Consider the following 12110-nt stretch of genomic DNA (forward strand, 5'->3'; position numbering starts at 1 on the left):
TTTGGGTAAATCTGGTGATTTTATTTGATTTGACATTTTTTTCAAGATAGTGAGATAATACTGTTTGTTTCTAACGCTCTGAAATGAACAAAACAGGTAAAAATTGATGCCACGTGGAATTCTAATGTTTTAACAGTAGCTGGTTAGTTAAACTTCTAGAGAGTTTCATGAAGAATCTGCATACACTTATTAATGGACTTTTACATACAATATCAATGCTTAGAGTGTAGTGGTCCTGTTAAAATCTGCTTTCACTGAGTCACTATGCAAGGAGAGATTGTTCTAGTAAGAAAAATCTTGGATGAGTATTTGTTTGAGACTAAACAGTAAAACTGAAAGAAAATTCACAGATTTAGTATAGGAATGGTAGATAAGACTATGAAAGCTAATATTTTGAAATTGCCTAAAAACTGCAATAAATTCTGCTGCCTACTGAAATTATTAAGCCAACAATAAACAGGAAGAATGGAATATCAAAACCTCATTGCATAGTGTGTCATCGTTCTTTAATGAGGCATCCTTCAACCTGTTACCTCTTAACACCTTTGGTGACCTTACGTTATGTACCTGTAAGATATTCACTGTTCTCTTTTAGAGATTAAGCCTATAGGAAGTATGAAATCTTAGGAATGTACTGTGTCAGGTAATGATACCAGAATTAAGTGTCGAAAAGCTGGGTTCAGGTTTAGAAGACGATTTTGAATGAATAGCTATAACTTCTACTAATTTATTTCAGAAGGGACTTCTCATATATACCCTCAAATATTTAAGACGCTTTGTACTATTTCTCAGGAATCCATATCTTCTCAAAGTGCTTTTTTGTTTTCACTTGAAGGCAGCATGGACTTAAAACAATACTGCAGGGAATGTACCGTTCCATAAAGCACATAAGGATGGCAGGATCCAGGAGACACAAGGCATAGAAAATTGTCGAAAATGATTAGATGGTACAACACATACTGCTCTTGAGTCATAAGTTCCATTTATGGTGACTTCTACTTCCAATAGATAGGATATTAAAAAAGGCAATAAAAATGAAGTTACATGAATAAACTTCCAGAAATGAGTGGAGTTCCACCAGTGATCGTCTCTGCGCTGGTAGAGGTAGAAGAATGGGGATGTTATGAACAGGGCAGCAGTCACTACAACAAATGAGCCTCAATGCGGAGCCAGTGGAGTCCTTGGCGAACGTAACGAACCAGATTGGTCATACTGCTATGTTGTGTTAAAGGTCCCATCACTGAGTCCAGGTCTACAAAGAATTCTGCAATACACAAGAAACAGAAGTCATTGTTTCAGGCAATGGTACGGAAATACATGTATTACCACGATTTCCCACTCAGTAGCAGCAGTGCAATTAGTGAGTTCTCAAGACATTGTGCACGTGAGCACATGGTCAGTAGGAAAGAACTTAAATAAAGGCAACAATATATTTAAACAGACCAAATTAGATTATCCATGCTGGAAGTCAACCACAACATGGTATGAGTAGTTGCCAATAGTCTTCCTTTAGCTCTGACGATCTGCACTTTCAGTTTTTTGAGCCTAGGTTTGCTAACTGCATGATTTAAATAGCTGCAATGAACCGTGGCATTTCCTTTTCCATGCTGTACCCTCTCCTGGGCATGAAGAGCTTGCAGAAGACCTTGCTTGCTCTTTTCCCCACCCTCCAATTTCTGTTACTGCCATTGCAGCAGCTTTGGCCCTCTGCTCATCCTGCTCCAGCTCAGGCCCCAGAGGATGTGTGTGGGGTGGGAGGGGAGAAGGAAGAGGAGAGAGGGAACACAGCAGGAAAATAGCATCTAGGAGACGGGAACCTATAAGGGGAAGGAAAAGATGGGTAAGGCCACTGGGATCTGGTGTTGGGAAGGGTTAACAGGAGGTCACTAAACAGAGAGCCATAGTTAGGAAGCAACACACCAGTTTACTTTATGCCATGTGTTAGATGCTCTCTGGGTGAAAGACTAATCCTGTTAGGACCAACAGACCTTTCCTAATTGCTTTTAATGGAGAACTGGATTGTGTCCTCTATTCTCCCACAGCTTGTCTTTTCGCTCACTGGGGCACAGGCATTCCCACATATACAACACTTACACTATATTTAGGCGAGTGGGAGCCCGCTCTCAGTTAAAAGCCTCTCAGAGCTCAGATAACAACCAACAATCACAATAACTGGTGGCTGAGCCCTTACATTCTCACCCTATCTAAAATCCAGTGCGTGGCACTCAGCCAGCTAACACTGTATTGGCTGCAGTTCGGGAGAGCAGATGCCAGGTACAAAATCATTATCGGTACTTTCTTCAGCAAGAAAGTGCTGCTTTGAGGTCTTCTATCCAAGTATTGACAGCCTGACCCTGGTCAGCTTGGGAGCTACAGCAGTATCACAGCACAAAGTGATTTGGCTGGAGGCAAGCATAATGAAAGCTTAGGGCTATCACCAGTTGTGTTAAGATGCTGCAGCCAGCAGTTACTTTTAATCTTCCTTCCTCTGTCTTTTATTCCCCTCCTCCCGTGTAAAATCAATACATTTAGAAGTGAAATAATGCACTCTCTTGCTTGCATTCTAGAGATCTCATTCTAGGCTCAAAAAATTATAATTGCTTTAAACACTGAGAATTCACCTTAAAGCCTAATTTCGGTTTAACATTTCTTGAAAAAGCTACAAGCACTGAAGCCACTTATTAAATTTATATGTGAAAGAACAGGGCTTTGTCACTACAGAGCTGATAGTTTTCTACTGTAGAGAAAAAGTGCTACTATCTTTGGAAGCTTAAAAAAATTATCTGATTTTTTAAAGTCAGCTGAGAGTTTGATGTTATAAATGGTGAACAACTCTCTAGGTGATCCAACACAAACCAGCCCATGGGTTGGCTTTGGGAAGTCTGCAGTTTAGCCTGGTCTGCTACAGATGCAGAGTTTATGACAAACTCCATCTATTCTCCCACACACTCTAAATGCTACCGACCAGGGGAAATTCAACCAGAGGTAGACGGCAGTATGTTCCCGCTTTTCTCTTCAAACCAGATTAGCTTGGTGGGTCACAGTTCTGCCGTTCTCCCTCTTGCTATGCCTTTTTATTTTAACGGCACATCTTTTGTCAGGCTGACAAGAAAGGCTTCTGTCTCCTGCTCTGAGCCAGCTGGACATGAGTCAAGTCCAAACTGGGAGCGTGCAGGCGTACTTAGAGGAGCACAAAACCTAAGCTGACAGCCGTGGACAAGGGGAGGATGCACAGCTCCTACAATGTGGAAGAAATCTCTTGTGCCTGCATGGGCATGACCTAAGAAACATCTTAGCAGTAAGACCTAGATGTAAAGGTTATTAGACATTACAACGATGGGACCACATTTTTATACCCATCTCCATTAGCTCATCAGGGACATGTTCTTGGGCAAGACACCCCCTGTGATTCAGAAGACAATAGAAACGAGAGCTTACCACAAAAAAAAAAAAAAAAAAAAAAAGAAAAAAGAGACTGGATTTGTTTTTTTTTAAAAGAAAATTCATTTTTATCTTAAATGTGGGTTTCATTGTGGGTTTGTGTGTGTTTGTTTGTTTTTTGAGACCATTCTTATTTCAAGGGGGGGGGAAGCTCATTTTTTATGGTGAACTGACTGTCCAAACCCCTGAGAGAGAAGCCAAGAGATCTGTCCTTTACCTGGGACGCAAGGCAGAGTCTGGGGTTTGCACCTATCCTGTTTGCTGTCATGGGCATTTTTGAACTCACAGTCCACACGCTAGTGTACCAGCTTGGGCACTGCAACGGCCGGTCCAGCTGGCAAAGGTGGATTAGAGATAGCTATGGGGAAAAGGATGAGTCCCATCCCAGCCAGCAAGATATAGGTGTTTTGAATTATTTGAGAGGTGCAGATGACATCTACTAAAATAATTACAGCTAGGTTTCATGAAACACTATAACATTTCTCATGTCAAAGTGTCTTAAATATATCCTTCTGTAAACGGAATCCATCATGTGATATGATGAAGACCTGCAGAGTACCACAGCAGTTCTTATATACTTTTTTGTTACACCATGAATTTTTCAAATTGCAGTTTGTGTTTAAGCATGCAACTTTAAATTGAGTATTTAATTAGAAATGAGGTATCTTTCCAGACAAAATGTAAAGACAGACACGCTATAGCATGTATGAAACTCTGATCTCTCTCCAATGGTTTATAATACTTAAATGAAATTTGAAGTAACACGAACTTTCCATTCCTTGTAACATGGCTGCAGTTTGTGAAACAAGATATGAAAGAACAGGGCATAACGCTAGATGTGTTGCTCATGTGAGAAACCTTTATTCATGCATCCAGTCCCACTAAAGTCAAAGGGACTGCTCATCTGAATAAAGATTATTGCTATATGGCTTTGCAGAATTGGGTTTATTTGATCGTAAATCAAAAAGAGAACAAAGAAGAGTGTAGGGGGGAAAATGCAGAAAGAGAGTCAGCAGGTTTTTTCTCATCCAGCTCTAGGACTGATAACAGCAGTGGCTGGGTACATTTTCTGTCTGCTGGCTGAATGCCTGAGCTATTTTGATTCAATACCAAGTAGAACATTTAACAACTCCACAACACACGGGGCTAATTACAAGATTATCGCCATCTCTTTCTCCTATCAGAGCATCCTTCTGCATTCCCACTGTAACATTCTGCAGTACATTTGATAGGGAATCACTTTCACATTTTGTGAAAATGGATGCAGCTATGGAAAAAATCCAAAATGACTGCACTGCTACTAAATTAACCAATGCAAACAAAGACAAGAAGCAGTGGGGAGGACTGGACAGAACTTCTATTATTGTTCCTCATCCAGGGATAGATCATTATGACCCACCATTCAGACATAAAACTCTATAAATCTTGAGCTTAGTTTCTCTAAATCGGTGGAAATTTGCCACTGACATTAATGGGAGTAAGATCAAACTGCATACAGTGAGCACATTTGTCAGGAAAAGTCAGCCATCTGAAATCTCAGTATAATTTAAGAGAATGAGCCAATTCATGATGAGAATATTTCCCAGTCAGGATCTGCACCTCTAGTATCAAAGAAAGCTTTGTCAATGATTTGTGTAAGCCCAAAGCTGGAATCTGAATAATTACATTATCATGGGGAAGTTCACAGCTGGCCAACAATAGGCCAGATTTGTCCTTTAGTTACACCTCAGCCACTCCACTATACTCGATATAACCCAGTCACAAACTGCTTGCCAAAACTCCTTTGAAACGACTGTGGTAAAGACTTACATTTTGTTGTTAGGAATAAACAAGCAGATTTGCAATCCAACCATAGGAGAGTCAAGGTCATGGCTTTCAGTGGACATCTCCTAATCGGACTCCCTGCATAAACATAAAATCTAATGTTTGCTTATTATCCTAGCTAGCATTTTAATAGTCTTAAACCGGTTGACAGAGCAGTATGAAAATAACCTCGGTGCTCTATGAGAAGCTGAAACTGTGAACAAATTTGCAGACTCAAAAGCTCTTATCACTTGGGGCTCATGTTTGCTAAATTATTTGCCAGCTGCTCTGATAACCCCATGTTCAGCGTGTGTTACATATCCCCCCTCTGTGCTTGACAAGAGAAGATACGCATTGGCTACAGTGACCAGCAAGCAGATATGGTCTGTTTGCTCAAGCTGTCACAGTTGTGCTCTTAGATGAGGTGGTTCTGGGTCCAATTCCCAACAACGCCTACGAGAACAGAAAGAAAGCTAAAGCTGATGAGCCAAAGGGGACAAGGAAGAAGCCAAGTGGGGCACCTTTGTTCTCCTTAGTCAGCTTGTCAGCCATGTCCCAGTGCTCGTAGCTCCGCAGGACGTTGTTGGTGATGTTGACGTGGCTGGCAGCCATGTGGTGGATGCGCTGAGGGATGGTGATGGTTTGAGGGATGTGATGGTCCCCGCCAAGGACGAGCCAGCGTTGCCCGCGCTACTTCCAGCAGAGCTGACTGGGGACGGGCTCAGGGACATGGGCGATGGTGTTTCTGTGCTCCTGTGAGAGGTAAAGGGAGAGTGAGCCCCCCTCACACACACCACTTCATTGCCATCCTAAATGCACTTGAAAAATTAACTCTGCACCCCAGTCAGGGGAGAATGTGCAGTAGTATCTCCTGGTTTTATGAGAAAGGAGAGCTTATAAACAGGGAATGATTGAAAATAAAAAGGGATTTAATTCTCCCTACAAATGAACCCGTTATTTAAAAAAAAAAAAAATCTATCACAAAAATAGAGCAATCTTTCAGAGAAAGAAGTATCTTATAGCTGTAATGATTTTTCTACCTGCTGCCAGAAGCTGCAATGGCAGTTAGAAAACACTCAATGTGCAATATTGGCTTATTATCAAAGCATTTTGTGGAAACCACAATGACAGTTTGCTCCAAATACAGTCACCACAATAAGTAAAGTGCAAGTCTTAAAAGCACCCTGCAGAGCAGTATTAGGAGCTGAGGGTACTGTAGGATTATGAATATCTCTATAGGATTCTTTAAGACTGGCTATGGAGATTTGTTTCTAATTGCCTACAGTTCATCTGCACAGTTCTGTACAGAGCAGTGTTTTAAGTTACCTACTTAGTGCAGCACTAATGTTCTAATACAGATTTTCCTTTAATTCTAACACCAGCAATTAGGAATCACCTGCTGGCTGCAGGCAGTGCGGAGGTCAGCACAGCAAGCTCATGTTTAGAGCTGTGCAGCGGTGAACGCTCACATACAGCTATTCTCTTTGAGAATTTGTTTCAGTGAACAAGATTAAGGGTTGCAAAAATCTCTTCTCTTGTCCCCATTTGGAATCACTTACCTAAACAAATGCATTTGATTTGCTGTGGAATACACTTGAAACGCAGGGCCGAGATGCTCCCGGCGCTCTCTGCATGAAGCAGACACCAAAACTCTCCGGATGGGGATGTTGCAATCCCTCTCTTGACAGGCGGCCACTGATGCCTCATGCTGTGCAACAGCATCAAGCTCACTCAGACTCATTATGGGCCTGATCCAAACCCCAGGATAGAAAGGCTCCTCCTCTTGGCTTTACAAGCCACTGTCAAAGGTCCTGAACATGAAGTGTGGGCACAGACCTGCTGGTCTGCAGGTGCTGTAGGACAGGCTGCCACCACGGCACAGCCTTGGGCTGAAAGGCATTTATGGCAGCAGCTTTTGCTGCAGATTTTCCGGCAGCGCCCTGCTATTACCTGTGCTCAACAACAGGCTCCTGTGATACGTTCTTTTTCCAGAGCTAGAGACCACGTTAATTCAGCAGCTAGTAGCTTTTTACACAGCTTATGTGTTATGGTTTAAGCATATCCTACGGCACAAATGTTTTATTTTTAAGTCTCAAAACATCCTGGTTACTTGACACACCACAGTGTCTTTAATGCACAGAAGAGCTGAACTATACTAGATTAGGTCTGGGAGCCGTTAAAAATCATAAGTATCTGAGGAGACCAGGAGTATTTTGTTAGAGCCACTTACAACAAGCTGACGCACTTCTGTCAAATAAAGCACATTGTTCATTGGATTTACCCTGTTGTGCACAGCCATTATTACTGTGGTGAGTCTATTAAATCTCTCTATTTTGTGCTTTCTGTTGCTAGAGGTGGGAAACATTTCTGTAATGAAACCAGGGAAAATTTGTTTCATTGCCAGCTTGGAACTCAGGCCAACTTTGTAGAGGTTCACAACCCTTTCAAACAAAAGTGGCCAGAAATTCCAGTAATCCAAGCTGAGATTTTTGACGGTTTGAGATCCCAAGCAGACTACACTTCATGGCAATGAATAGGTTTTACTTTGTTCAAAAAAAGATTTAAGAATACCCTGCTGTCTCCCCATTCTGAACCAGGCCGCTGATCCATCTCCAGTAGTGCCATACCCTGATGGTGTTTGGTCTCTTGTCTGTGGTGTGCGACTCCTCTTCCCATCTGGTCCAAATTTGCAGGGGAATAAGAGGAAACTGTAGAGCAAGTAGCCCTGGGCAAGGCAGAGCATATGCTGCCCGTGGCAGCACCAGGCCCGTGACAATCCTTGGGGCCACCAGGAGACACCTGAGATATATGGCAACTCTGAGCCAGCTGGAGAGTTTTTCTTCTGAGACTCCAGAAAGAGGGCACTGAAGACCTGAGTGTGGACCGTGGTCTTTGTGTGTTGGGTCACAGGTGTCATAATAACACCATTATAACAAGGCCTTATCATATGCAGTTATTCTTACATGTCAAGTGTTTCCTTCTCTGAATAAAAGACAGAGATATGCACTTTCAGAGCTTTACTTCCCTATCTCCAAAGTTAGTGGGAAGAGACCGATCAGCTGGGTGCTGTGTTAGAAGTGATGCTGACCCAAATGTTGGGTTTCTGCTGCCTACCTTGTGGCTGGACAAGAATTTTCTCCTCCAGTCAAAACCCACTGATTCTAAATCCAGGGCACCTAATCAGCTCCTTTAAATAGCAAGGGAGATGTCACCACCTGCAGAGCACACACTTCATAGGGGTCTATTATAGGACAGGAATAAAAGGATAACTTCCGCTCCATGAAATTTTTAGGTATAAGTCACTTCTTAAGGAACAAAAGAGGTGTAATGCTCCAGTGGTCTGTTTTGGCACTAAAACTTACTGCATTTTTACTGCAATACAAGGTTACACTGACATTTAAATGCCTTGGAAAAGCTGGCACATATAGAATAATTTAATTTAGTAGTTGCTTTTCCAATGTTAAAATATCTTTTTGGTTTTTATTTAAAGTGATTTTGTATTTCATCACTTTAGTTTGTGTTATAATCTATACTTAAATATCTCTATACACACACATATTCAAAATAATTTTGTGTATTTGGGGGGTGTGTGTGTATGTATATATGTATACACACATACCCCAAAATATTTTTGAATTATCTAAGACAATATTTTCCTTGAAGCAAAATGTTGGAATTTCTGGCTTTGCACTGATTCAGAACAAAGTCTGTTTGAAAACTTCAATTCTTTGTGTGCTAAACTTCAACCCCTTCTACAGTTTTATTACTCTGTTTCCTTGGAGTGTCTAATAGTCATTTCTTCTTATGAATCACCAGAAAGAGACCATTAACAATAATAATTCTCACCTAGAATTCAGCCTACTCAAATAAAGAAGGAAAGAAAGGTAAAGTCCTTCTCCTTTGTTTTACTTGTATCTGTATGCGTGGCCAGGAGAAAGGAGCAGGAGAAATGTGTGGCAGGTGGCAACAGACATTGCAAGGTTGCAGCAGCAATGCACCTTCACTGAACAGCAGATCATAATTGCATTACCCTGACTTCATATCTGAGGCGAGGGTGTTTTAACGTTAGTGTAAAGCCACTGATAATTGGTTGACTAAGTGCCTTCACATTTTCACCACTACTATGCCTTCAGTTTTATTAAACAGTACTTACCATATATCAATGAAATATTCATTGGTCTTTCACTACTGAACGAATCATTGAAAAATCATTGCAATGAAGGTTAACTTTACTTTGGCTTCCTGAAATGACATGGTACTTGCCAGCTAATTAACAGATATTTTTACGGCCTTCATTTGGCTTGAGAAGCAAACTGTCAAAGAATTCAGCACAGACTCACCACAGCTGATTTTAGACTTAAGGGGTCTTTGCACAAAGACAAAGACGTGTTTCAGCTTTTCCTTCCCACCCACACTGGATGGTTCACATGGGTAGCCCAGTGGGAGGCCCTCACCCCCACAAGCCCAAGGCAGCTGTAAGATCAATTCTGTAGCCCAGAAGAACATTTTCTACCTGCTACATATTTGAAACATACCTGTAGCTCCCAAACCACTGAGTCATGGACTGTCCTTTGCCTTTAGAGGCACCAAAACATTTCCCCCCCTCTTGGAACCACTTGTTCCCAGACAGAAATACTCAGCAGAAAATACTCACTTTCCATTGCCGCCCCAAGGTGAGGGGGCCTGTGAGGCTTTTGAAGAGTTCTGTAAGTACAAAACCAAAATGTAAACAAAGGTGACACAAGTACATGAGTACTGATGACACAAGGCTCAACGCTCCCTGTTTCGTTGCAAGAGCTACAGTGCATGTAGCAGAACAGCTCTGCACATCAGTCCCGTAATTAAATGGCTGGTGGATGATTGGTAGGTTCCAACCAGTAGCTTGAAAGTCACTTGATGAAAGAGGGAATACAGTAAAGTTCCAGCAAAAGCAGATGTAGTTCACAAAGAAGTGCTTTAATTACCACTGAAACTTATTCTACAAAGTAAGTTCTTCAGAGTGCAAATGACTTCTTATCTTTAGGGGGACCTGCAATCTTTTAATAAGAAACAAAAAGAATTTGGGTTGATGCCTTAATGAAATTAATCCCTCCCAAGTTGCTAGGGAAGGTGGCTTGGGATTCAGATAGTAGTAGAAATAAATCTTCTAGTAAGGATCTGCTTGAATGCCCTTGTTTTTATGTATTTTATTTGCACAAATTGACTTTCCTTACTTGCTTACTCATCCTGCCTTTCACGTCTGCGTAGCACCTTGTACAACCCTGTACAAAAAGATTGCCCAGCAAAAATAAAGCCCAGATTTTTCCAGTCTTGTTCAGACTGGGTGGTATCTTAGTTCCCATAAAAAGTGGTAGTACCAGGGCTGAAGCTATCTGTGTGTGCTTTCTGAAAACAATCACTCTGAGCTCCCTTGCAAAGAAGTCAGCATGCACAGTGAAAATTCAATCAAATTTTACAAGTTCTCTGCAAAGTATTACCATCATTATTACAAGATTCATCTGGTTACTGTAATTGCTATTTTGCATGTGAGGCACAGAGATTCAGTGGAGCGCAAAGCAGCCCAGGGCATGGCCCAAGGTCACGCAGCTGACTCTGGGAGCAAAATCCTACCCTTGACTACTAAAACACAGCTAAACTTGCCAAACAGTATTGACCAAAGCAGAAAACACTGCCCAAACCATGATACTGGCCTTGCCTGTATGTTCCTATACAGCATGCCACTGTGTTTCATTAAAGATGTGAGCATGAAATGGAGTGTTTTGCAGTACAGAGCATATGTAGCGTATATTTTTGTCACCCACTCATATGTAAGAAGGAGGGAGATCCTAAACTCCCCTAGAAAGTCTTCAGAGACAAAGAAGCAGCTCTGATGTTAGTTTCTACTGTCTGGGGATTGTTCCCGACACTATCTGGAGACAAATACTAGATCTGTCAAGATTAAGACTAGATCTCAATTGGAGGTAGTTATTTGACAATCAAAATATTTGGAATATTTTTGCCAATGACTGTTGACAACACATTTTCAAACCCATAAAAATCTTCCTCAAACTTTTAGGTGAAATGCATCAAAGGATGTCATTTTCGCTAATCTTAAAAAGTTTTATTTAAATTTTAAGAAGTTTGATTTCAATTTGAAAGAATTATCATTTTAGTTATATTTTACTCCAAGTTGTCTCTAAATTTCAAAACTACTTTCATGATTAAATGGTTATTTTCTGTTTGGAAATGTCAAAAATATCAATTTGAAAGTTTTAATTGGAAATTAATCAGAACCAGTTCTGTCCACAGAATTTCAATTTGGACAAACTGGCATTTGTGAGGAAAAATATGAAAAACAATTCTGCCAAAAAATTCCTCTCCAGCTCTGCTTTAAACAGTGGGCTGCTTTTCACAGTTAAAATTGTGCAAAATTTTGAATAACAACTATTCAAATAGTTAATCTATTTCATTTGTATTACAGATTCTCGCTAGTGAACACAGAGAACATTGTGCAGCAATACAAAACTAATATGTAGTTAATAGCTCCCATTCTTTTCTCCTCCTTTACTACAAAAAGATCCTGAACATGTAATCTGTATACACTCAAACACTACTTCTAGCAAATGAGTTACAGTGCCCATAGCATACACACAGTGACATTAGCTGAAATACTCAGCTTCAACTGGATGCCTAAAACCAGCACTGCTGATTTGTCTATTTTATTACATTTTAAATTTTTTTCTCTTATTTCCATTTACATTAAAAGACATTTTCTCTGTGCAGATGGAGTAAAACGGTCTTATGCTAGGAGTAGCTATATGTTCGTCATTGTACCTATTTGCACAGCTAGAGAAAGTGACGCGGCTTTAAGGGAAGAGAGACCCCCC

The 12110-nt window shown here is 40.9% G+C and overlaps 2 protein-coding genes across 2 annotated transcripts in view; one reads left to right on the forward strand and one right to left on the reverse strand.

Annotated features, from left to right (window-relative positions):
• The window catches only part of LOC103922933 (chromosome unknown open reading frame, human CXorf40B), a 700660-nt gene that overhangs the window by 157980 nt on the left and 530570 nt on the right, over positions 1 to 12110 (forward strand). The gene's annotated exons all lie outside the window — the stretch shown is intronic.
• Positions 976 to 12110, reverse strand: part of AFF2 (AF4/FMR2 family, member 2) — a 256405-nt gene continuing 245270 nt past the window's right edge. Inside the window, exons 21-25 of the mRNA XM_009331422.1 lie at positions 10458 to 10460; positions 9899 to 9948; positions 5921 to 5997; positions 5766 to 5882; positions 976 to 1264 (exon numbers count right to left, since the gene is read on the reverse strand). Of these exons, the coding sequence (XP_009329697.1) occupies positions 1143 to 1264; positions 5766 to 5882; positions 5921 to 5997; positions 9899 to 9948; positions 10458 to 10460 (369 nt within the window). The 3' untranslated portion in view covers positions 976 to 1142. The remainder of the gene's footprint in view (positions 1265 to 5765; positions 5883 to 5920; positions 5998 to 9898; positions 9949 to 10457; positions 10461 to 12110) is intronic.

The sequence above is a fragment of the Pygoscelis adeliae genome, unplaced genomic scaffold (genome assembly GCF_000699105.1).
Source record: "Pygoscelis adeliae isolate BGI_AS28 unplaced genomic scaffold, ASM69910v1 Scaffold100, whole genome shotgun sequence".
Taxonomy (NCBI): Eukaryota; Metazoa; Chordata; class Aves; order Sphenisciformes; family Spheniscidae; genus Pygoscelis; species Pygoscelis adeliae.